The 27,660-nt window shown below is 39.9% G+C and overlaps 1 protein-coding gene across 8 annotated transcripts in view; it reads left to right on the forward strand.

Moving 5' to 3' along the window:
- ENOX1 (ecto-NOX disulfide-thiol exchanger 1) overlaps positions 1–18,344 on the forward strand; it is a 362,080-nt gene extending 343,736 nt beyond the window's left edge. For all 8 annotated transcript variants that reach the window (XM_085309444.1, XM_085309441.1, XM_085309448.1 and 5 more), the window contains 3 exons: positions 11,837–11,939; positions 14,893–14,978; positions 17,430–18,344. In XM_085309444.1, the coding sequence (XP_085165570.1) occupies positions 11,837–11,939; positions 14,893–14,978; positions 17,430–17,561 (321 nt within the window). In that variant the 3' untranslated portion in view covers positions 17,562–18,344. The remainder of the gene's footprint in view (positions 1–11,836; positions 11,940–14,892; positions 14,979–17,429) is intronic.
- The last annotated feature ends 9,316 nt before the right edge of the window (positions 18,345–27,660 follow it).

Raw genomic sequence — 27,660 nt, forward strand, 5'->3', positions numbered from 1 at the left:
AGGGCTGGAGCACCTGCCCTACGAGGAACGGCTGCGAGAGCTGGGCCTCTTCAGCCTGGGGAAGAGAAGACTGAGGGGGGATCTTGTCAATGTGTACAAGTACCTGAAGGGAGGGTGTCAAGGGGACAGGGACAAACTCTTTTCAGTTGTCCCATGTGACAGGACAAGAGGCAATGGGCAGAAATTGAAGCACAGGAAGTTCCGCCTGACCGTGAGGGGGAATTTCTTCCCTGTGAGAGTGACGGAGCACTGGACCAGGTTGCCCAGAGAGGTTGTGGAGTCTCCTTCTCTGGAGATCTTGAAGGCCCGCCTGGATGCAACTCTGTCTAACATGCTCTAGGTGACCCTGCTGAGCAGGGAGGTTGGACTAGATGATCTCCAGAGGTCCCTTCCAACCTTACCAATTCTATGATTCTGTGACTGCCTCACACCAAGCCAGGTGAGATCAAAAGGCCTTGAACATATGCAGAAAAGTGGGAGGCCTGCTTGCATTGTCACAGTGATTCAGGATTATAGGACAATGGTTGGTCATCTTTAATGACAAAGAATCCCAAGAAAGTGATTCCTGGCATTTTTACTTTGCTTTTTTGTGAATGCATCAGTCATTTCTGGGACAACCAACTCTTTAAAAGGTTTACTCTTCACAGGCTCCAGATACAAATGCACTCTATATCTCCTCATAAAGGATTTTGGGACAATTGGGGCCTAAGAGTTACATGCTAGAAAAACTGTTCAGAACCTGCTTATGTCAGGAAATTGTTTCAGTTCCTTTTATATTTGAGTTTCCCAGCTACCTACAGTTTGGATGCTGGGTCTCAGTCAGGCTGAAGCAAGTCAGTAAGTAGCGGTCTAGTCTTAGCTGAGATCCTCCATCCATGCAGGAGGCATTTCTGGAGCATGTTGAAGTGAGTGAGCACTACAAAAACTGAAGTGATGACATCTGGGTTCATTTAAGGAGGATGAGGAGAGGCTGCTGGCAGCCTTCCTGTACCCAGGAGCCCAGGGGTTACAGCCCTGACAGAGAGTAAAAGGAGTTCTGGTTTCTTTCTCTCCTCCTTCTGAGAAGATTGAGAGATGCATTTCCTCYTCCCAAGAGAGTGGGCTACAACCTCTCTCCCACCCTTCAGTTGTAATCACTCCGCTTTCAAAAACTGCATTTAGTCCACTAATTCAGTTAACAGATACAGTTAATTGTCTCAAGAGAATAAACAAGAGTAAATACAGCCATGCTGTATGTATGTAGGGATGGGGACAGATCCTTGAGGAAAGAGATCTGGATTTTAGTCCCTCATTGAAGGACTCTTTTGGTGTGTTACGTTGCTAAAAGAAGGAGCAAGGACTCTATACCTTGACTGTAGAGAGATCTGAGGCCCTTAACTGTCCTCAGGCATTACTGAAGGGCCCAAATTACTGTTTGTACTTGGGTTTCTGCCTTGTTGGGGCTATGGACCATGTGGGGAGGAGTGACCATGCCTCTTGCTGCTCCCCATTCCACTTTCTCCTTTCTGGGCCTTTATTTGGAGCCCTTCCATCACTCATTTATTCTTGTTTCCCTCAATTTAGGGCATGTGGAGCAGGATAAATTCAAGTAGCTATGACTGTTTGCAGATCAGCAGCTTTCCTATTTACCACTGCAGAAATGAGGAATGACCACCTCCTGAATTCAATATTGTGAGGGATGAAAAATAACAGAGGCTTAACTGGCTGTTTAAGACCGTGTTACCAAAGAGCATGCTCAGCCTTCAGAAGATCTGATATGCTGATAGATCAAGTTACCCCTAAGTTCTCTCTCTACTGTCCCAGCTTTGATTTGGCATGTTGGAGGATAGCAATACAGACTCATTAGCACAATATATAGATCTTTCTTCTGACAGGATCACAGTCTCYACAGTTTCAGCTATAATCTAAACCCAGTGGAGGACAAAGTAACAGCACACTGAGGTATGTTCTGACATGGACTGTGTTATCTGAAGCACATTTGGGCTTGGCAATAACCCTGTGTTTGTATGAAGTAAGAAACCACACCGCTTGCCTTGTCCATGATTAAAAGTGTCACAATGGCATAKTAACTTGGCTTTTTAAGCAAATTCCTTTATTATGAGGGAGAAGAAAAGAGAACACTGAGACATAATGATAAACTCATTCAGCCACCTACTCACAGCAAATCACAGAAGTTTTTTGACTTTAGATTTCATGAGCTCCATAGGAAGACAGTTTTACAATGCCCAGAGCTACCTGACATTTTAACAATATCTGACAATTATGTTCAGCTTTTCATTAGAAAGCATTTTGCTGAGTGTATATACATATACATATACATATATATATATATATATAGCACATGTATATCGGAGTCATCCCATCATCTCTAGTAAGGAATAACATTTGGTCTTGTACTTACACACCTGTGTGCTTAACCCACACTGTGCACAAAGCCAGCTGGCTTATTATCACAGCACTCGGGCTCCTTARCAAGTGCTGAAGGATGGAGGCTGTCTCCATTTCCGCTACAAGCCTATTACCACAGTCCTGGGGGGTTGCACACCACATTCACACACCTTCTGGCCGACTGAAGCTTTTCATGGAATATGGAGCAAAAAGTGACTGATGTGAGAAAGAAACATAAATATCCCTTGGGAGAAACTAATCTCAGAAGAGTTCATCACTCCAATCAAGGTCCTATCCAGGAGAATGATAGCTCCAAAATGTTTACTTCAAGTACTTCTCACAAACGTGTACATGGAGATCCCCATAAATRTGGAGGTTGCCCAGAGTTTTCATGTACCTAAAATTTGTATGTTTCAAAGTCCAAATCATTGCTAAAAGCTCATTCATCCTCACAAAATCTTTAAGGTTTCTTTTTTTTTTCCTAATTACTTCCTTTCATTTCATCAAAGAATTTTTAAAACATGTCCCAGAAAGGAAAAGAATTGCCTTATTTCTTTTTTCTTTTAATTTTTTTTTTTTTTTTTTTGAATTACATTGCTGTAGAGGAGATGGCTGGGATAATTTGTGCTAAGCAACTTTCAAAACGGCTTTCACAAGTCCTCAGTCTGAAGACACAAAGTATCCTCTTCCACAATGATTCCGGTAGGGCTGGAAGACAAGCAATGCTTTYGTTCAGCCAACCATTGGTTTGCTGCGATTTCCTAACATACAGTGTGCAAAATGACAGTTACCTTTTCTTTTGAAAAACAACCACCTTCACATCACATAAAACATCTGTGTTAAGTCATCAGGAACCTACAYATAAATCCAGTTTCAGAAAATGAAACAGCCTAACCACAGTTTTAAAAATAAACATGAAGTAACTTGCATATTAGTCATCTCTGTTTTGCATATGTACATTCTCATAAAATAGATGTGCTCAAATACAATGAGACTGATATAAAAAGATAGTTTCAATGAGAAAAGCATTTTTACATTATTGCTAGTTGCCTAAACTCAGCAGGTGAAAGTTATAATAGTAAAAGCTTTGTAATGAAAAAGTTAAAAGCATCTCTCTGGCAAATGAATYGGAAAAATAGGATGTCAAGAGCACCATAATACAATTAATCTTCACTCCTGAAAACATTTCTATCATGTGGGATAAATCATACAAACTAATCTTAGATGCATAGAACTGTATTTTGAAGTACTTCATTTGCAAGGTCTTATATTCACTCTCCTAATTTTTCTTCATTGTTGCTCCTATAATGTTAATGCCAGCTAATTTTTCAAGCCAGTTGTCAACTGTTTATTTGTTAATAACAACGCACTCTTAAATTTACAGTCATGGTATAATTTTCTATACTGCTGTACCTTAGAAGTAATTACAGTGTACTATGGCTGACAAACTCAACAATGCTTTCTTGCACAGTACAAAATAAGTTATCAAACAAGTTTAAGCTTGATCTGAGTGAAAGGGTGACACCTAGTCTGTATGCTTTCTAATGAAAAATCAGTCACTAGCAAAAGCTATTAACAATACTCACCAATAGCATAATGTATTGCAAATATATACTTCTTTATCACTAGTTACATAGAAGAGKGAGAGGRGTTCTCTGAGACTCTGGGAAAAAAYGTTGAAAACCAAGGAGGGTTTTTTTTGATGAACTATGTGACCTATTACTTGTCTAAAATTATTATGGGCTGCCATGTGTTAGAGCTGTGCTTCTGGGCAGATGGTTGGATGTTTTAGATGATGTTGACTAATTCCTTATATACTTGATGTAATGGTGCAATCTGTTAGTCTAAACCAAGTTATTCCAGTGCCATAGAGTCCAAGAAACTTCTCTACATATAGACAGCATGCCATCTGGCATATGTGGCAGGACCACTTAACTTAATGTCAACCACTGTATTAAAATTAGTTCTTAGGCTGTGGTGACCTAGGATTGTGTGCAATACAAGAATTCTAGGAAATAGTTCTTTTGCTAACATAGGACCAATCCGTTTGCTAGGCTTTATTGCAGCAGCAAAAGCATTATATTTATCAAAGYTTATGAGCAATTTTCTAGTAATTAAGATATTTTTAGTGGAGTAGCCAGGAGAGAGTCTAAAACGGTTGTCGTATGACACACTGAAAGAAGAGCTAACAGACGTGATGTTCCTGGGGAATTTTGAGTTACTTTCAGAGTTCACCCTTCCAGATTGCCACACATCACATTACATTACAGTGCCATAATAGCCAGTGRAGGGGAATGAGCTCCCTTAAAGGAAGACTCAGAGCCATTTGGGCCTGAACCAAGCATTAGCACTGTTCAGAGCTGCTGAATCTGACAGCCCAATGATAGAGATGAGGTGCCACAGCTCCAAGCCCCCAGGTCCAACCAGTAGTGAAGCTGAGCACATTACGCATAGGCACACACACAAACACACATACACAACACATACATATAGATATACATGGCTAGCCACATAAATCAACACAAACACACAACACTCCTGTAAATACATACAGCACCAATGGCCTCATCCAGCCCCCTCTCTGGCTGATCAGGATGAAGGTCCATTAGTGAGAAATACAAACATATACACGCATATATACAATGTGGATCCCTTAGGCAGCTAAGCTTAGACGCTATCTACCCAGGAGCTGTCCCTGGATCTTGGCTCCCCCAGCCACTAGCCCCAGGGAACATAAGAGTAGTTCCATCCAGGTTGCACGCACCAACACATGCACAGACACATTCACTGGGCATCCCACTAGTATCTGACCTCAGACACCCAGTCTACCCAGTCTAGCTTGTCTCGCGCATGTGTGAATGTGCACGTGCACACACACACACACACATACAGATGTTTCAGTCCCAGGCCCCATGATCTCCTTAGTCACTGGGTTGGATKCCCTGGTCCATCCATTAGCCAAGTTCCAGACCCCCTGGTCTCTCCAACAAGCAGCCTAGATCATAGTGGCTGCTTCAATACCTGGTTCCCAAGCCTCTTATCTTATCCGAGCTTCTTATCCTACGCAGCAGCTCGTCCAGCTTGATACTCACTAATGATCGCATGCCAACATGCATACCTATACAACATGCAAGCATTTCAGTATCTGCGGTTGCTGACCTATCTGTTGAGACACACACTGCTTATTGCATGATGGAGGCCCAGAACTGGGATGTCACAGAGAAAATACTAAAGCTTATACAGCTCTTGGACTATTATATCCTGTCACTCATCCATGCAGGCACCTGTGATGCTGCCAAGGCAGACTAGGGGTAAAGCACATGTACCTACAGAGCTTCAGTGGCAAAAAGGACATAGAAACCCAGGTGGTATTTTCATTTGATTGCAGAAAAAGGGTGAATCAACAGGCTCAAAGAATGGCAGTTAATTGTTCATACCCTTCCTGGAGACTAGTTATAAATTAAGTTCATTGTGGGTCTGTTTTGTGACATATCCCATTTAGCATCTTATCAGTGACATGGAAGAGAAACAGAGTGCACACACATGGTGGGGGGGGGCAACAGGAAGCTCATGAAATTCATCTAGGACAAATGCATAACCTGCACCAGAGAAGGAAGAAGTCCTGTGACAATACCACTCAGGGACTACTGGAGTGGAGAGAAGTTCTAATGAAAATGAATTGGGAGACCGTGAGAACATGAGCCAGTAGTGTGCTCAGCAGCAAAGGCAGCCAACAACCTCCTCGGTTCTATTAACAGGAAGATAGCCAGAAGGTCAAGGGACTGGATTATCCCCTTCTACTTGGCACTCATTAGACCACATCTAGATACTGCATTTGGGACCCCCAGTACAGGAAAGACATTAACAAACTGGAGCAGGTTCAACAGAGGCCAGTCATGATAGCGCTTGACCTGTGAGAAAAGGTTGAGAGAGCTGAGCTTTTTCAGCTTGGAGAAGGGACAGCTTTGGGGAGACTTCATGGAGATCTGCCTATCAAAAAGATGGAGGCATGTTCTGAACAGTGGTGCATAGTAGGTGCATGCAGGATGAGAGATAGGCTCAGACTGGACATAAGGAAAAGATTATTCGCCATGATGCCAGTCCAGCAATGAAAAAGRTTGCCAGAAAGGTTGTGCAGTCTCCATCCTTGAAGGTTTTCAAGACCCAGCTGGGTAAATCCCTAAGCAAGATGGTCTGATGCCACAGCTGATCCTGCTCTGAGCATGAGGTTGGACTAGCAACCTCCTGAGGTCCCTGCCAACCTGAGTGACTTTTTTTGTGATTTTATAATGATCCAAGTCATGATTGTTGTCTACAAGTGTGCTCTTGCATTGCCTTATTTGCAAGGAAATTTGATTTAAGTTAAATTTAAATAAGTTCCCCCGCTGTAGTTTAACATGAGTTGAATAAATTTATATTCACTATAAGATAAGAATATACACAAGCACAGCAGCCCATTCTCAACTGATTAGCTGTCAAAACTTGACCCATAGCTCAACCTTATGCTCTAACCCATAAATTTAAGAGGCTTGATTTGATGTACAATAAAACTATTGCAAAGTTCCAATCCACTTCATTGGAAATCAAATTACACTCCAATCATCTTAAAACAACAAGACTAAATTTTTGGATGTAGGTATCAAATATATTTAACCAAAGACCAGCAAAATAAACACAGCTATGCTGGACTTAAAGAGATTTCCACATAAAAAGAAAAAAGRAAAACACACTATCTTTGTGGTATAGGCCAATTTCTACTGATGTTTGCAGTATATTTATCAAACTTGCATGGCTGTCAATAAGCAGAATCTGGGTAACCAGCTCTAAAATTTAAGCCTGATTTCTGCATACTCAGAGAAGGTATATGTATGCCTTTCAAGAGCTTAAGGATTGAGGATTTGGTATATCATGTGTATGGTTCTCTATCAAAACCTTAAAATTACCTTTTTTTTTTTTCAAGCTTACAACATCTCTCTGGCCTGCTGTTAATAGCCTGCAAGCTTCTTGCTTATGTTTTTAGATATATCATTTTTCTCTTCCTACTCATCTCTCTCAGAAATTCCCTGGCTGGTAAGAAAGTGTGGTATATTCCTTACATTTGAAAACATTCAACAGTTGTTTTGTCATGTGCCTGCTGTGTCCAACATCTAGTCCTTCCTTCCTGCTACTGTTTTAATTACATCAGACCATTGGCACTGTACATACAGCACAAATGTCAAAATGTTCTGTAAACCCTTTCAAACTCTGGTAGTTTTTTTTTTTTTTTCAGTTGATCCTTCACAAAGCATAATATTCTTAGAATCTCAATACCACAACAAAGGGAACAAGGTCTTTGAAGATGATCTGTAAGCAGTAATTATCCTTCCTAGGTTTAAAAGTAGTTATCAAAYATTTGGATTATCCAAATAGTTGAGGAAGTATTTCAGCTCTTTGGCTATTTATCATTTGCATCTTGATCACATGCCAAGTGTCTTCAGTGTCGCATTCAATAACTCCCATATTCTGACTTTCAAGCAGAGTCCCGAACAACGAGTGAAGTGGAACTGCGCTCTTGCAGGAGCAGTTTCCAGGTAGTAGATTCCAGGTTCAAACCCAGCTCAGCTTTTGGTTAGTGTTTATGGGGAATATGGCAAGTCCTCACTYCTCCCACTTTCAGGGATACTGGTTAGCAGATGCTTTCAGGATCACCGGAGTGTTTGAGCTAAGAAGCATTTCTGCCAAGGACAGTGATGCAGCTCTCTCAGGAGTCATGCTTTCGTTTACTGTGTCTACAGTGTGGGACCCAGCTGCTCCGTGGTGGACGAGCAAGACCGGGCACCTTTTTGAGCCATGTTGAACCATRTTTCATCTTACCATCTGTATTTGCTTCCAAAAGAAGCCGTGGTACATAAGAGGATGATACAAATGCAACTTCTGTCCAGCTTTTATCCAGGACATGGCTAGAATATAGATCCGTGTGTGGGAACTGCCATGCACAACCGTTCATAGCGTAACACTGCCATTAGCTAGCTCTGTGTCAGTCTTACTATCTGAAGGCTGCCTGTGGAAATGAATAGCCCATGTGAAAAAATCGTTATTGTAYTGTTCTCTTTACCCAGCAAGAACTCCTGAAACTTTGCCAGAAAGACTTTCCTCCTATTGGTCTTCCTCTCCCTGGTCCAAAGGTAGGGAGCCTCGAATCAAAGTGCTGACTCCAAGGGGTACTGCAGAATGATAGGAACTGTCAGGCCCATGAGGGAAATTCATGTGTTTTCATCAGCTGTTAAAGAATGAAAGTGCGCATTTGTAGGGAACAGCTCCAAGCTGAAAAACTCCAAGCTGGCAATGGCAAGAGCACACARAACAGTTGCATCCATGCTGAGCAGCTCTGGAGCTGTCAGCATCAAGCCAAGCCTCTATGTTCTCTGATACCTGACGTAATTTGTGATTAAGTAGTAGGGCCAGGTCCCTAACAATCTCCAGGTGTGATTTAACCTGGATTAAGCCTTCCATATACTGTTTTTAGTTCTTGCAAGGTCATTTCRTTTCTAATGAATACTGGTTTTGCACATGCTCAGCTGTGCTCTGGTCCTTTAATGCAGTAACTGACAGATGGTAGCAAAATATTCCTTTTATAATGAAACCTGTTAAAGGAGACTGTTTAAGTCTCAGAAAATAGCATTTGCCAAATAGAAGATGGTGTCCACAAAAAAAAAAAAAAAAAAAAAAAAAAATAAAAAAAAAAAAAAAAAAAAAAAAAAAAAAAAAGGAAATACTGTAATGCAGTGTATCTTAAGTAATTTTCCTCAGGCACCTGGTGATTATTATCTTTTGCTCATGTCAGAGAAGTGACCTAGCTGTTTGCTTCCATTCAGAGGTTTTTCCTATTAGTTATGCCTCTTTCATCTTTATACTCTTAAAAGCCTTGTTTCTGTTCATTGAAGTAGTGCCTCTAAAAATGTGCAAATTAACTGCATGAGAACAAGTTATAGAGGCTTCACAGCTACCASATTTCTACCTACAGTTTATAGTCAGATATCTAAGGTTTTCACTTATAATTAGCCTAGTTTCTAGATGAATTATCAACTGAATGTTTTTAGACACAGATATACCTATTTCTTTTAAATCATTTTAATTCCTACCAACATTGCTATTGAATCCTTTGTCTGACCACTCACAGCTACCCTGGATTTTCTCATGGTGTGTGCAAGCTTGTTTTGGCAGCTGAATATATCAGAATTGTCTAATTTTTCATCTTGTGAGAGGCTAGCTGTTTTGGATGGCAGAAACCTCCCCTTTTCAAACCTTCAAGAACCTGCAACCTTCTTCTAAAGCCAATCTTTCGCTGARTAGCCACCTTTGCCGCTCTTACTTTCCTCAGGATCCCCTACAACCAATTCTTTTACTCTTTTATTCTCCACAATATACAACTAAGGAAAATTGGTATGACTTCCTTTAGCATCCATTTACACTGTCCTATAAATCATACAAAATGTTCTGCACAGGCTCAAATCTAGCCATTAAATGAGAATCCATCTGTTCCTTGTTCCCAATGGGAATATAGTTTCTTCCTCTGCATCACTGCTTGACAAAACTTCTGATCCCATCTGAAACTGCTAGTGTGTTGTGTTTGGGGCCTGTTATATCAAAATACTCATCTCTCTGTTCTCTCCTTCCCCTCTCAGGAATTGTTATTTTTAGACTGCTTTTCTATCTCCAACAGAGTCAAAAGTTAAATCTTAACCTGTACAAGCTTTGGYGCCATATGTTGCTCTGCTCTTATGCTCTAGTATCTGGAAATCTGCCATCCAGCTCTGTCAYTCTAGTCCATAACCCCCTTGCCATTACTTCCCCTATGGAAAAAATAATTTGAACACTTTTTTWATATCTGTTTTCTGTCTCAGTTTTGTTTCACTCTTTTTGGATGCCATGGCCAGCAGCAGATGAGTATTTGCCTTGGCCTGTGGTTGTGTAGGGAGGGGAACTGACAGAACTAGCCAACTCAGAGCACTTGTTTCTACTGGACATAATGTGCCTTGCTCATTACAGCGCTACAGGATTGTTAGCGTCAAGGTGATTTTGCCRCCAGAAAGTTTTCAGGCATACCATCAATTTAAGAGTGCATCACTGCAACTCACAAACTGCAGAGGTGATTCAATGCATCTTACTTTCACTGTGACTGAGGTCAGTCGGGGAGTGTTGTTTGCTGGGGGCTCAGGACACACACCCTCAGCTGCACACACAGACTCTTAGCTGACACACGGCAACTTAYTCCACCTCGCAATGTGAGGGAACATATGAATCCACGAAGCATCAAACACTGTGTATCGGGCAGCAGCTCCTTGGAGAAAGCCTAGAAAGAGCACAGAGTACATCACCAGGGTAGAGGAGCATTTAAAACTGCTGGGTCCTGCAACCCCTCCAGCTGCAAACAGCAGCCACGGTCTCCCTCAGCTAGGACTGGAGCACTGTTCCTTCACAGTCCCACCACACACCACCGTATCTCCAGCTCCGTGCTCTCAGCCTCCAAGGTTTTGAAAGGAACTGCTGAGCATTTCACAGAGCAGATGCGGCAGCGTGAGTCACTGCCTTACCAAGGAATGAGTTACTGCATATCAGTTGCTCCATGGAAACAGCTCACGTATATGCTTGGATATTGTGCGATGCACTTTGAGGCCACTTACGTGTCTCTGAAATAGAGATAATTTGTTTACTTCACATAAGCCCAAGAGAAGAGCAGTCTGTGTCACACAACTGCCAGGGTACTTCTGATGAAGCATCTAGCATGTGAGAGCTTGGCTGAGATTTGGAGGGGTCAGGCCAGCCAACTCTGCAGAAAAGGGAGCTCAGAGCAGGAGCCTTGATTTTCTTCTYCCCAAGGMTGACTCTTTTTAGCCCTCAAAACAAGGTGACTGCATGCAAGCCGCCTGTTAGGAGGGCTTGCTGAAATACATCARCTCACAAAAAGTGTCTGGGACACGYRTTTGTGACAGGCRCCTGCACCACGGCGGGCACTGGACTAAGAGTATAACAGGGTAGATGATTGTACTCTAGTAGCTAGAAACATTACTATTGACTGTTGAGTTTGCTCTGATAACTATAGCTGAATGTTTCCAGCCACGTTCTCTAGAGGCAGTCTATGTTTACAGCTTTAATAGCTAGAAAACTGGAGTTTTCTGACCATCCCAACACATTATGGCACATTTTTCAAGCTATTCCAAAGGAAGAAGATCTAGCACCAAAATTAGCACTTGCTCCATAGAAGAATTTTCTCTTCCWGCAGCTCTTGGGGAAAAAGTGTTTTCAAAAGTGTCTCAATATTCTGCAAACAAGTCAATTATTTATAATTGTCTTGTCATTAGATAAATTAAGGTAACGATCTTTTTTACAGAGTTGAAAGGAAGCAGACACGTTTAACTGAAGTAAATGAAACCTACATGAGCACCTGTTTTCTTTTTAAACTTTATAGGAAATCAATGTATTGACAGTAGCATTGGTCAACCAAGACAGAGAAAAAAATTCCGAGAAACGAAGCCCTGGTCTAAAATCAGAGAAAGAGGCACTATTAATAGGTAAGATAACCAAAAAGGTTTTTTTGACAAACCACCTTTTAGCAAGTTTTTGTTTTTCATAAGTGTTTGCATGCATCTTTGCTTTAATAAAAGTAAAAAAAAAATCTTATTTTTTGTCTAGACTCAAAATGGTTTACAGTAAGAAAAATCCTAAATTACAAGTGAACTTCTCTTAGCTAAAAATTCTGCAGACTTTAATGAAAGTATGAAGAAAATTTCAGGATCTACATTTAGACTTATATGAATACTATTTATGCTGAGATTTAACAAGATAGAACTCTATAACTTGTCATCTGATCATCAGACAAAATGGTGAAGGAGAAAAGGATGGCCAAAAACATCAGCAAACTCTCAAGCAAAAATATGTGTAGTGGATATATTAAGCAAGCTAGATTTATGCTTTTGACATTAGATGAGGGAATTAGTGATACAACTGTTTATAAAGAATGCCATAAAGACTGTCATATCCTTTACCTAAAATTAAAACCTTTAAAATAAATTCTTCAAGAGTGCCTAATTAGAGCTTATAGGTAGCAGGCCAGCTAATGGCTACCTAGCATTTAGCCACACAAGAATACGAATTGTACCCCTGCTGCTCTTGGAGGGAACACGACCCATTTAAATCAGTGTGTGTCTTGCACTTGGTCGCAGTGGGGCAGGTTTTCACRGAGCCTGAAAGCGCAGGGTCCAAAGTGCTCCCTAAGGCGTGGTTGCCATTTGCCAGAACAGTTACCTGAAAGAGCAGGTTTCATTTCATTGGTTTGGGCCTTTCACAAAATCAACTCTATGCCACTAGATAAGAGGTACAAAACCACCTAAATTTGTTTAAATACAATCCATGTTTGCCTGCTAAACATGAGGGAAGTTGAAGGGCTAAGGAATCACGGAGTTCGGACCAAAAAGGTCATTTAAAAGTGAAGAATGTATGTAGATGTTTAAAGATCTCAGTACAAAACAGGGAACTTCCTGTGACTGGTGAGATGTGGTACAGTGGGATATACAGAAATGTATAAATTGATTTTGGTTGTCACTTTAAATTTTGGAACTTTTATTGTTATGGACAGTATTTGTTTTGTTCACAGATTACGTATATTAGAAGGGTAGGTAGGATGGTAGAATTTTTCTTCTCTAGGTCACCCATTATTTGATTTTAACAAACGGTGGCAGTGCCCTAAAGCTGGTACCATCTACGAGCTGTTCAGTGGCACACCCAGATAATCAGTGTAATCTCAGTCCAGGGGCTACTGCTCATAAAATCCACACAACAGGCTAAGTTTTCTAGTTCAAAGGCAAAAAGATTGTTCAAGGTGGAACCTTCACTTTATCTCTTCTTCTGAGGCATGTTTAGGAATGGCAGGGGAAGAAAATACCCTGTCTCCATCCAGTCACTAAGTTTATCCACGTTTTGCAAGTGTTAATGTTATCTTAGAGGAAAAAGAATATGGAAGAAAACCAAAATTGCTAAAAAGTTATCATGGAACTCTATTCAGTAACTACAAAAATATTCTAAAGCAACTTTTTCTTTACATTATATGAAAGAACTAGCTTTGAACATCCTGAAACAAAAAGTTTTAGGCACACACATTACAAATGCAATGCCACTGGCAAAATACGATTGAATACAAATTGGATTTCCAGTCAACCCACCCAATTGTGATGGTCTTGACTTTTGCCTCAAGAGCACTTGTTTGGGTGCCTGTGGTCTCACACAGAGCACGAGGAAGGCAGCAACCGCTAGGACTTGCCGCAATAKTTAGAGCTGTGATTTCTGCCTTTGCAGGGTCATAAATTTGTAAATGCTATTGGAAAAATGAGAGTGGGAAGAAGGTATTCTTTGCAAAGCTGATCTAAAAAGAGTTTAATTTTACTTATCGCTTTCAACCATTGCCAGTGTTTGGGAAAAACTGAAATCCAAGATTATCCTAATTCATTCAGCATCAAGAAAGCTGTATGGCCTGCAGTACACAAGATACAGTGACCCATTTTTGTCATTTGTAAGCATTTTTAATCCTGGTGTTTACGCTTTAAATATAAGGAATTTCCCCTAGGGTGGCTCAGTTAAGAAACTTATCCAGAGTTGAAAATATTTGCTCTGATTCTTACAGTTCAGCTCTTCCCAAACAGTGAGTACCACACATGCCATTTCTATTCTCACTGTTTGCTTGAAGAAGGATAGATYGGATAATACTTTTACTAGTAATTCCAGTATCCCCAGTCCTGCTTCCTGTGGTCATAACTATTAGTCTGTCACTTGATTTTCACTGCAGAAAAAATCTCTAGACTTTGATCCTGACTCCTCCTGGACCACTTTTATTCCCATACCTTTTAAAATGAGCCTGTAAATAACAATGAAGACAGACATAACCGTCTCTCTTTTAAGGAAAAATAAATAAGTAAATATGTCGGAAAGGATTTGTGTTTTCTTCAGCAGCAGTTGAGTTTAATGTGGATTAAACACTTTTCATAACCAGCATCAGCGTAATTACTAGAAAAATTTGAGGGAGTGAGTTTTTTGACACAMTTATTTGAAACATTTTCACAACAGACCATCCAGTGAAGGGGAAAAAAGCAATAATTTTACCATTACAATATCTGCAATTTTATATTGGTAAATCAAGCATAAAATTGGTAGTTGAAATGCTTCCAGCAAGTCTTTGTTTAGAAATTCCTGTATTCATCAGTATATTATCTTGGTCACTTACTTGCTAACTGCTGTCATTCCTGAAGATGAGCTATTGTGTTTAGCATGTTATTATGATTGTATTAAAAATGTGTCATTATGATTGTATTAAAAATGTGTCATTTTCTTATATTTATTGGATGTGTAAGAAAAATAAGAATCATAATTCATAGTGGAAAACCTGCAAGAACAAACAATTCGGAATTATTTTGCTTATTTTAATGATATATTGTCTGAGGTAATTTCAGTACTGTGCATTTGTTTTTAATACAGGTATCATATCCACATTTCTTCATGTCCACCCTTTTGGAGCCAACATAGAATATCTTTGGTCTTATATGCAGCAGTTGGACTCTAGGGTAAAAAAAAATAATCAAAATCTGTTTTCTCTATAGAAATACTGTATTATTCTTTACTGCAGGTTAAACTCTTCATGATTTTCCATTAGAAAGATAATAGGATATGGGGCTTGGGGGTTTGCAGTCTTTATTCATTCACAAATTACAATGTACGTGCTTGTGCTGAGGTCCTGAGCTTCACATTGCTTAGCTATTCATAGTGGCAAAGAAGAACAGAGTTTTAAATGGCAAAAAATAGCAGCTGATATTATGACACATTACTCTGAAATACAGCTGATAAGAAAGCAAGCAGAACAAGAGAGAGAAGGAGCTATGGCCACTAAAATGTGGCGAGTTTTAGGAGAGTATTCTTTATTCTTCTGAAAGTTGTTGGTCATGAGACACACTGAACATGTGAACACTCATGAACACAAGAATGAAACATGAAAAATGCCCTTCCTCTCCACGGGGAGGCAGGGAGRCCTTAATAAAGAAATTGGCTGACCTATTGCTAAAATCAGAGAAGCTATGCACCAACACAAAAGTGAGGCCAGCACACTGCAGTGTTTCCTAATGTACAAGTTCATACAGTCTAACATCAATAGGTACCTTTAGGACAAGAATTTTTGATTTATTTTTGAAACCTACTGTAGGATGAGATGATTTAAGCCCTGAAAGGCCTCATTTGTCTCCACTGAATATAAAGCAAGTGAGAAGCACCACCATGAAATAGACACCTTTGATCAGGTGAATGCTACTCTAAATGCTAAACAATAGCCCTGCAAGGATGACTAGAGTAGAAATGTTACTCTCTGCTTAAATATTTCTTCGAATCTCAATACGACGACCTACACAATACAGTTTGGTCAAATTCTACAGTCCTTTGTGCGGGCAGATCTCCTAGACTGCATTGGAGCTACCTAACAGATTCCGCTATGAAGATGTGCATGAAGATACCATGCACATCTGCCAATACTTTCCCTGGACACAGGGATGTGGTGCATGCCCAGATCTTCTTGCGATATGGAGTCAGGATGTAGCTTTATGTGCACCTGTACTCAGAAAGCAAGTGATTCTCCCTGTACCCTCCTGGTTACACTSCACTCCATTGACCCTGGTCAATGCTTCTAAATACTGCCTCCAGCAGAACTGACCTCACTGGTTTACTTTGGAAGAAACTRTTTGTAGCAATAAATTACTGTCCAATAGTGTAATCCTGAGATATAATCTCAGAGATTAATTTCACTTACTCTCCATGATTAGCCTGCCATTCCTCACCTAAACAGGAATAATAAGGTCAGCATACCCATGCGGGCTGAGGGCTCAGTTTAGAGCTCAGATACGTTACCCAGAGGTAACMAGTTATCAGTTGCTGTCATGAGAGTATGTAAAAGATGGACCTGATTACTTTGGAGCTCTAGATTTACTGCCTCTAACACTGATTTTCAGTGCCACCTTTAACTGCCTCACTAACCTTTGTAGGAAAATAAAAGGTGACAGATATTTTCTCACTTCCCTTGGGTGGAATAATCATACTTTATAAGGTATAATTAGCATGCTTTATGTTTATACACTGCTTTGAAAAATGAGACTCTCCACCATGAAAGTGTCCTACTAATATGAATAAGCAAAAATGTCATCATTGCCATGAAGCCGATCAAGCCATGGACATATCTGTGGCAGCAGCAGCAGAGATTTCTTTACTGTTCCTCACATGTCTAATAATTTGGAATAGTAGCTGCAGGATCAGAATGGTTCATTTTCCACAGCCATTCATTTCTTGACTTCTTTACTGATTATACCAGAAAGGTTGTCTTTGTGAAAGTGTTTTCTGCAGTGAGAGCATCTTTCTCAATAGGAATGTGACCAGGTATTAAGGTTTTGAGACCACAAAAAAATACTCTGAGTCATGCTGAGTCAGGAACTTCACTACTCAGTTATCTGGAGCTATTGAACTGGGACAAACTGGGGAAGGATGACTCCACTTAATCTCTAGGTAATGAAATTGAGCTAATTAAACATAAAGTCCCTATTTTATTTTATTTTTTTTTGGCAAGTGAAAACTGATAGAGCTAGGARTAGAAGGATTTAAGAGTTTATAGGGGGAGAATGAAGAATAAAGTCCCATTTGTTTCCTTCTTCACATAAGTATACCTGAAACCATAGTTCTTAGATAGATCTCACACAAACATTACGTGACAGTAACCCTAAAATAGCAATATCTCCCTGCTATTGTCATTCTTTAAAGTGGGAGTCTAGTTATAAAAACAGAATCATTCCTGCAAGCAATTTACACTTGCTTTGGAGTTTGGAAATGCAGGTGTCAGATTAAAGTTAAAAATATTAATAATGATCAGCTTTGTTTTCATCCGCCCTGGGATTTTTTTTTTCTTATTTCTATTCTCTATGTTTCCTCTTTCCAATCTGCAAGGCAGTTTGSTCACTTTATTTTTACTTTTCTCTCTTTCCTAGATCTCTGCAAATGAAATAGAAATGCTTTTGATGAGACTGCCACGCATGTTTAAACAAGAATTCACTGGTGTAGGAGCAACACTGGAAAAGAGATGGAAGTTTTGTGCCTTTGAAGGAATTAAAACTATCTGACTGTGACTAGTAATGAAGCTATGCAGAATAAAAATTCCTAGAGCATGGCAGGGTTACAAAGTATTACAGTAAGAAATTTGGGTTTTGGCACATAGTAGTATGTTTTCAAAGTTATCCGAGCCTAATTTTAGTTACATTTGTGACGTTCTCTTGTGAGTGGAAATGTAGTTGTGCACCAGTTCCTAAAATAAAATAAATTTTTTTAAAAAAGTTTCAAAATGTGACAGATCTGTTTCCTATGAAAACTGAAGAAAGATGCCACAGTCATAATGATTTCAAAATATTACATGTCCTACATCTAAGAAAAGCTCATTGAGCAAATAGTTAAGGAGAAAGATTGCCCAGTTATGGTCGCTAAATTACAGCGATGTATATGTAATATGTAGTAGAGCTCATTAATTTATGTTACTGAAAGTTCTTTCCATTTAGTAAGAAAATTAAGTAATTTTAAAGCGAGGAAAAGCATACCAAAAGAAAACTTGAAGATGTGTCTGAAGTTATTGTATTTTGTAAATTAAGTTATATGCTGTACCAGGGATTTTTGCCTTATTGAAAGAGGCCTGAAAATGTGATTGGAGTCCTCAAGAATGCTTTATCAAGAATATTATTTTTCTAATGTAACTATTCTCCATTACAAGTTCTTTTAACATGGATTGCATATCAATTTTCATAAACATGTAAATAAGGAGGAAACCAGTGTTACTGTATTGYATTTGGTATGTAACATTCAGGTTTATGCATCAAAATAAATATTCAGTTGCATTACTGTTACAAATTTTATAGCAGATATATTAATTTTTATCAATAAATATGACTTCTACCATATTGTTTGTAAGTTTTTCTTCTGATGGTTTGGAATTCTTATCAATACAAGAAGAGTCTCCAGGCATTTGTATTTCTGCTATCTAAGCTATAAATTGCAAATGTCTTGGTTAAATTTATTGGGAATCAAAAAAKACCCTACAATATTAGCTGGAATGAAAAGAATTACAGTTATTGCTAGAGGAAGCACCCAGCATGGAACTTTGTTGAACTGAACATACTATTTCATTTGTTTTTTCAGACAAGGAGCTAGGCTGAAAACAAATTTCTCATTTGCAGTGTGGTGTTGAGTAGTCACGATGCATCCAATTAATTATTCCTTTTAACTCTAGGCTAATGCTTTTGGCYTTCGGCCAGACAAGGAATGGAACAGCGCGCTTTCGGTGGCGTCCTTTAAATACCCAAGATGAAAAGTATGTCCTTTCTTCTCAATATTATTTAAGATTTAYTGTCAAATGCACAGTACTCCAGCACTCTTGGAAGAACCAGCAAAAGCCCGGGAAAAGCGTGTTTGTATAGACCAAGCTGGGAGCATGTGGAAGGATTCTCACCTCCCAGAGCATGGCTTTGAAGCTGTACCTTGGCACTGCACTTTTAGCATGGTGCTCAGTGAGAGACGGCAGCCCTCTCCAAGCCATGGCTCTGCGTGGCAGAAGAGCTGACCGCACGAGAGCAGTCCCTGCAGAGCGGAGGACCTACAGCGGGAAATGTGGCAAATCGTAACCAATGCAGGGAGTACCCAGATACACATCAGAGTGCTGCTTCTTGCAGGTTCTTCAATAAGCAGTAATTAGTGTCGAATGCAATTAATCATTAAGGAACTCTCTTACATGGCTGTTAGCAAATACTGCTTTAGGAAATTTTTCTCTTCTGGTATCTACCTAGAATACAGAAATATTAAATGAAATCTTAACTGTGCTCAGAAGGGAAAAAGAGACAGACTTTTAGCAGATCTATTATGAGAGAAAACAGTGCTTTCAGCCAGTACACACAAAAAATATCTTATGAAGAGCATGCACCTTTATTATGGTTTCTCCAGTAGCTGTATTATGCTAAGTTACTCAGGTGAAGCTAGTAATTATATATCAGTTATGTTAATGAAAATTAGCTAGTTCAATCCAAATAACAACTCTTTCTTTTCTTGTGACCATACAGATCTATGAATAATTCAGACAAAAATGTGTTAGGTCTGACAGTTCTATTTAAGTACTATAACATAAATCTGTATGGATGGCACTCAGACTGGGGAAAGAGATGTGAGAAAACTTTCACCTAAACTTCCTGCATGCTATACTTATTCATTACATCCTCTCCTCCTCCCTTTGTCCTTATACCCTCCCTTTTCTCCCCCCTTCTTTAGATTATCCCTTCTCCCATAAAACCATGTCCATCTCAGATAGCCACAAAACATTTTTGAATTGACAGGACACAATCACCTTTTTTGCTCTAACSTGTTTTCTACTCCTTTTTCCTTGTGGGTCTTCCTGCTTGTGTGAACCGTAAGCACTTAAGGAGAGCGAACTTTTAGGTCTTGTATACGACCAAACAAAAGAGAAACTCCTTGACTGCCCTTCAGTATCACCTTAAAAGATCTAAGCATTAAGAATAAATAGCATGCAGGCATCCTGCAATATTGTAAAGTATGTAGGCCATTAACTCATGCTTAGCCCTGTATTTAGTTTTACCAGTCAGAATGAGAGTGTCAGTTGAGAACTTGAAACTAGCTGAGAATTTGATCCTCAGCAGGATCATGCTGGGCCCCAGAATTGGCCTTGGCCAAGTGGTTAGTAGCCTTGGGGAAAACTGGATGAAAATGCTCAGCTCCATCACTTAGCTGCTGAAATGGGTCTTGGTCAATTGAGGTGGRAGTCCTAAAAGTGGTATGATGGAAAGAGAGACAATTTTGGAAGTTSTCTCTTGCATATATATTATTGATATGTGGAGAAGATGATGATGCAAGCCCATGTTAAATTAAAATGATGTGCCCTTTAGCCAGCTGGTCTGAGCAGTAGTGCCAGTCCAACTAATGCCATAGTAGTCAAGGCAGGTGGACTCCCTGTGAAGCATATCACAAGAGGGCAGCTTTAAACACCCASACCTATGCTTGTGAGTGACAGTACCCTTCTTAGCATTGTTGGGCATTGCAGCAAAGCAACTTGTGAAAATGGCAAGAGGTGATATCCATGACAAAAAAAGAGGTCAATATTATAGAAGAGAAGAGTGCTCAGGAAGACACTGAGGTAGCCAAGTGGTACTCAGAGAAATGAGGCAGTACAGGAGCTAAGGCAGGTTTCTCCAACTGAGTCATGGTGAAAGAAGCCAGCATCAGTTGGCACATGTTTGGCAAAGACTCAAAGCCCTATATAGCAAGAGCAGGAGCCTCACAACAGTAGTGGAGTAAAAACAAGGAAGGGAGAGGCCAAAGTGGCAACAWAGCACCAGGCTAACCATGAGCTCATGAGGTGAGACTATGCGATGGCCTGGCATACAGCTGCAAGATAGGGCAGAGGGCTGTAGTGACCTCTCCTCTTCTCAAACAGGGRCTGGTGAAGCAGGAAAAGATCTGATTTCCAGTGACTAAACAAGTCAAGGGTATTTTATAAGGAGTCATGAGATCAGCTGGCCCAAAGTCCTGGTCTTTCAAGGATACTTTTTAGTTCCTCCTTGGCTTTGAGYTGACTTGGAGTGGTAGCAGAGTTGGCTTCCCACTGCCTGCAAATATGTCACGTGGACATACCATCCAGGCAGAGCTGGAGTTTAGAGGGCCAGCTTCTGAACTGCACTGTACTTGATTCCCTTTTGAAGGCTTAAGAGATTAATGGTGCAAAACATCCTGGACAAATGTGAATTTCGCCCTGCACATTCAAAAGAGAGGAGGAGATATAACTTCTCTAATAAATGGCATTTTATGCCCACAGGAGATACAWTGTGTGATGAAAACTGCATTATCCCCATAACAAAAGAGGAAATTTCTAATATTGCCTTGTGCTATTGCACATAGAAGAGCCTAATTGTTTGTTAAAGTGTGCATGTCTCAGGAGAAACTTGCATGTTCACAACTGCCGGACCATCTCATTCATTTACAGAATAGCTATACTGAGATTTAGAGAGAATCCCATATCAAGTTATGCTACATTTAGTTTACACATCCTATACAGTAAATGCTACAGAATCTAAAGCCAAAAATTTTTGTTTTAAAAGCAAAACATCTCTAGATGTCAAAATTTTGTTTTTGCATGCATTGCTTTATTTAAAATCAGAACAGTTTTGAAACTCAAGGTTAGTCTGACACAAATGTTCTGCACTGATGTGGGTTGATTTGGGAAGACAGGGAGGGAGGTTTGGGGAGAGAAAGAGGAGAAATGAACTGGTTGTTTTGGGAGATATACTCTTCTCGTGCCTCCAGTAGAAGTCAGGTCAGCTATAGGACTGGTGCTCATTTTGTATCGTATTCTGTCCATTTCTTTCAAATGGGACCTTAAAAGTGAATGTCAGAGTTCAGCATGTGAAGTGTGAGGATTTTTTTTCCCTGTGAAATAGTGCAATTTTTCCTGTGCCYTGACTGTTGCTGTCATTATGCCTATAAGATCTGCAGCTATTTTGCCCTGACTTTTCCCTTTAAAAGCAGCAGCAGCAAATTCTTTCTAGTTCTGTTCTGTGCAATAATTCTGTAGTCTGTCTCCTCTGGCAGCAACTACTGAGATGCTCAGGAGAAAGGAAATCATCCTACATTTATTGGCATTAAGTTTTCAGAGCAGGACATGATCTGAAGGAAGCTGTTGCTCCTCCCAGACACTCTGAGAGCACAGCCTGCATGCCTGCTCGGAGATCCAAATGGTGACTATTTCCTTACTGAGCTGAATGTTTCTGAGGCAGTAAGTCAATGAAGAAGCAGCTACATCAGGAAATTATGTTGACAAGGTGCAGATCTTCAGCCTACAGACAACGCACTTATGTACACTGCATCTGTACAAAATTCTGCCTTGGAAGCAGCATCAAATGGATCTGAGCAGGGTTCCTGCTGATCAAGTGTTTTGCCTCGCACTGGGTAATAAACACGATGCCTGTTCAGACTTCAGAGGCTGACTCCAATGTCATAGCTGATCTCTGTGGGGATATCTGGGGCAGGGGAAGAGGGAAGAAATGGATACTCTCCTAAACCCGGCAGAGAACACCCCTGCAATCCTGTGACAGGCATATTGTAACCATTTCTTCAGTCTTCCAGCTAGTAAATACTTCTTGCCAGTTTATGCATTTTTATAAACATAACATTGAACCCAAAAGGCATCCTTCACTTGGACTGCTTGTATCACAGCCATGTCAGAGCTGATTCTATAGTAATCCCAAAAGCATATGGTTGATTAAAACGCATCTTCCATAAAAGGACCCAGTCTTAATCAAAGTTACCAAGTGATGGAAAAGATGCTTTTTGGCTTGGCAGTTTGTTAGAAGAGATTACTGATGTTAAAATTGTGTCCTAATTCCTACCTTCATTTTTTTTTCTGGTTTCTGCTTCTAGCCAGTTTTGCTTTTCTCTGCAAGAATAAATAATCATTTTGTAGAGCATATTTTTTCCCTGTGAAGATATTTATACATTATAGTCAACTTCTCAGTATTCTTTCTCATAAACTAAACAGATTGAGCTTTTAAGTGTCTTGCTGTAAAGCATTTCTCTTCCCTTCCTCAAATCATTTTTGTGGTCTTTTTCTAATATCCTTTCCAATTTTCAACACCTGTTTTAAAATGTGAACCAAAAAGTTGTTATGTAAAATAGACTGATCAATGATGTATGCAGATGGGCAGTTGAGTTCCTGCTCCTACCTACTCACCTCTCTGCCTCCTATTCCTGTTGGACTAATAGCTAATCACAAATGTCAAAATGGTAGCCCAAGAAAATTGCTATTAGGTCATCTTTTTCATCCTAATGGTGTAACAGATTCCTCTGCATAAATGTATTTCTATATGCCAAAATCCAGTTTTTCAATTCTCACCAATAGGCTCACTTGTGTAAGAGCAAAGGTCCTACCCCGTGAGGGTGTTTGGAGGCTTAGAGCCCAAGAGTGGCCTTCAGGATTTGCCTTTCCTACAAGGAAAGTCTGGATAATTTTATGTTTATAGCCTTACGTGATTAAAATGGGATAATCAGATCTGCTGTCAGGATGCTAGCTGATCACATCAGGCATTCAGAGGGCACTTGCACAGGCTTTGTCTAGACTGGGGTTTAAATGTGTGTCATTAGCACATATTAGCTGATACATTTTAAAAGTCTGATGCAGACAAGGCATAATACCTTTAATATGAAAAACTGGCTGAGTTAGGCCCTTGGGTATTGCCATTTACATCGGTTTGTCTATTTCAGAGCTTTAGAATAAGTTAGCCAAGGGCTTGTCTGCAAAGACCAGTTAATTTGGAAGAAGGTAGGCTATGAATTCAAAGGGCTACAACTACCCCAGGTCATAAAGACCACAAAGAGGTTCATTCTCAAGCTGTTACTCTGAAACATATGTATAATATATATTATTAATATAATAGTACATATAATAGTATAATAACATTGGGTAAGCTTTCTTTTTTAAAACCTTCCCCCCAAAAAAACAATTCCCAYATGAGAGGTGCTATATTTAAAAATTAACCTGCTAGTGCATTTCTGTTTTCACCAATGTTTCCTGCTGAATATGGTTGATCAGTCTGCTCCTGTCTGGGGAGGAGGTTGGAAACTTGTACATTCTGCAGCTCTGGCTGCTGACATTACAAGCTGGCCTGCATTTCACAGAGGGAGACGTGGTACACTTGTTGTGAGAGAAAAGAGAGTGGAGCAACAGAACAGCATAAAATAGGATTAAAAATAGCAACTGGAGGGAATTTGTCAGAGCCTGGCGTTCCATCCAAAAAAAAATTAAAAATCCCAAAATATCCTAGGCACTTACATTAAACTAAAATAGGGGAATAGGGGAAAAAAACACAAAACAGATCAGATTGCTTAGCGCAAATCTTTGAAAAATACAGCAGTATTGAATGAATTAGGGTCTATGGATTTCCCTAGTCAGTTCTGCTCACAGAGCTGGTTCAGGTGGGCATTGTGTATGAGTCCTTCTAAATAGGAGCCTTTCCAAGTCACTTAGCAGTTAGGTCTATCCCAGAAATAAGCTACTCTAATCATAATAACCTCCAATGGCAGAGGAGCCATCATGCAAGAAAAGCCTGCAACTCTAGCTGTACAGTTCMCTGGTTGATGAAGAATGATGATGTTAGCAAAAAACTTTTCTTGCTTATGAAGGCTAGTGAGGAATTAATTGCTCACAGAAAGCAAATATTTGCCTGCCCATCAGAATTCATCTCAGTACCTAATTTATACCCCATACYCCTCCACTCTGATTGACTGTCACCTTTGCTGAAATTTGTCATTTGATTAGATGGAGACAACAAAGCTAAATTCTCATCTGGGCAGAATTTACACGTGTGTCTCCAGAAGATGAACAGCCACGCATAAACATATTGTACCACCAGTTCAAAGCTAATATAGAACTACTTATGTGCAGAATAAGGCAGGAATTACTTTACAGGAAGGTAAAATAASTCTGTTTTACACAGTAAAAGATACTGACAAAGAATGAAGCCAGATGGTGGCTCAACAGCAGAACTTTTCTAAAATGAATTTCCTACCCTGAGAGGGTCTTGATTGACAGCTCTGGAAACACGTTCTATTTGTCCACAGGGCAGGACAAGGAAAGCGTCTAATATTGTCCCAGCAGAGACGTACAAAAGCCACCTGCCATTTCATTTCCATCTCTGTGAAGTCCTTGCCTAGTCTGTGCATACTGCAGATGAAGGAGACATCTGCAGAATGCAAGGCTGACCCCGATTTGAGGCCACAGAACTTTTGCTAGTCAAAAGTTTGGTTTTAGGGCTGGATTTGAACATCTGAACTATAAAAAAGACATGAAACTGTCCTCCTGTGAAGTTATTCAATGACAGAGGAGGGTAAGGCAGCCTTCCCTAAAGTATGAATAAAGAAGCATGGCCTGGTAACCCCCAACCTGTAAAATAGATATAGAAGTTTTCGAAGTATGCATCTTGCAGAGAAGTCCATCTTACTAGTAAGAAAGAAAAAGAGCTCACATTGTGTTCACAGGGAGTGTTTTGAGTTGATTTCTAAGTCTAAAGCAAAACCCTCTGTAGTTTATAGCCATGAGATGCTCTTAAAACAGARGTTAGCATGGGGAAATGCAGCAGCAATGAAAACAATATTATCTTTTATGAGCAGTTCACTGTTCTCTTTGAAGGGATTTCACTGTGAAGGCTGAAATCCCTATTGTTTCAAAGGTTTACAGTTAAGAGTAGGAACAACATGGCATTTATAGCCTTTCTTTGATTTTTGTGGTCCATGCAATCCAAATGTCCAAAGAAAAACATGGAGGTGAGCACCCAGGTGAAATGGAACTGGATGATGGTTTATGCAACACAGTACAGTTACTTTTCTGCAGTGTGGGGCTTTTACTTACAGTGATAAAACATGGGYTGATGATCAGAAGTAACTAGTGACTTGACTGTCATACAGTACGATATGAGATTCCCCTGCTAGCAGTGAACAAGCTATTTTGGCCACAGGAAGCATTATAGAGGTGCTTATACAGCCTCTGTCCAGCTTCATACATTCTACTTCCTGCACCCAGATTAAGTAATATGGTACCAKCTGGGCTGTCTGTCTTCATGTTCCATGGTTTCTTCTTCTGAACAGTTTTTTTCAAAGTAGTTCAAGCATTGTGCTAGGAGCCAAAAAGTTGTACCGTCAGCAGAAGACTGTGGAGTGACTGCAGCAAGAGTGGGTGGAAAACTAGAAAGAGAATTTTGACTCCTTCTTCCTAAGTTCACTAAAAGCCTTGAAACAGCTTCAGCTGCCAATTTCCAAAGAGATGGAACAGTGAAAAGCTTTCCAGAAATAACTAGAACCAGGTTTTAGCTGAAGGTTGTGTCCCATTTGGCTCACRCCTGTCCTAAATTCCCCAATCCACACATGCAACAACGTGTTCAGAGAAATGCAGAACTGGTCCTGAGTTTAGGTCCTGTGAGTGATTTAGACTTTTGGGCAGGTTACAACAAGGTCCCTTTAGTCTTGCTTTTACTGCTAAGCAGGAGATGAAATAAGTTTAAGACTTATACATGTGCTTTAAGGCTCTTTTCCCACTGACAATTTGGGGATATTACCATTTTTTCCCTGTTGTAGAAGTGTAACTTATTACTAAAAAGTTCTTATTAATCACAGACGTATTACCTGACAACACTGACTTAGGTTAAGTCACAGCCCCCGCTCTTTCTGAGCACTGAGTGTCTGAGAGCTGTCAAATACATGAGAGCAAGAGAATCTGTAGCTGAAACTGATTTTAATGCTACTCAGCCACACTCCAAAAACAGGCAGATGGTGCACGTTTCCCACCAAGAACTATTTTTAAAATCTAAGCCATCAATAAAAGGAATTTAACTGAAATAAGGATAGAGAACTAAAGATGTGAGAGAGATTTTAGTTACCAGACAAGCAGGGTATCCTGGGACTGGAGAGATTCATGTTATAGCCCAGGCAATGAAGCTTATTCTCCCTTGTCCAGGTGAGCAGTCTATCTGCTGAACAACTGGATAAGCAAGGTGTCACAGTGCCCCATTCTCCATCACCTTGTATGTGAGGTTTTGTCCATCTACTGCATTGCCAGGACATGCCAGATGATTGACACCCTCAGTGAAACTGTAGATACACACCTCACTGCTCAGCACTCCTAAGGCCACTGCTGGGTTTACAGTACTCCTTGGGTGTCATTAAGACAGAACATTTGTGTAACTAAGATAAGAACTTGGTACTCTGAATTCAAAGCCTGACTGTCAGTCACTTGCATTTTGAATAACATGAGGAAATACAAGAAACCAAGGCATTCAASCATTCACCTGGATGGGCTGGATGTTCTTCCTAAACTGCTAAGAATGCCTCTCTTGGGTCTTAACCCAGACCCTTATCTCCCACACTCTTGTACAAATTGGTGTGTGTGAGAGAAAGAGAGTGAGAGAGCTCTCAGAACAATTTAGATAGACTATCTCCTCAGCTTATCACACTTTTTAATTTGTTCATTATGTTATTTCTGTTTATTTTACTGGAAGTCATACGGTAGAGAAAAATTGCAAAGGAAAAATACCTATCAGTCCACACAATAAAATATATGTAATGACAGTCTCATATTTAGGGCAAATTTATATGTAAATGGCAACTCATCCAATTTGCAAAGAAGTAAGG

Source organism: Rhea americana, unplaced genomic scaffold (genome assembly GCF_003343005.1).
Source record: "Rhea americana isolate MKP2758 unplaced genomic scaffold, rheAme1 scaffold_3, whole genome shotgun sequence".
NCBI classification, from domain to species: domain Eukaryota; kingdom Metazoa; phylum Chordata; class Aves; order Rheiformes; family Rheidae; genus Rhea; species Rhea americana.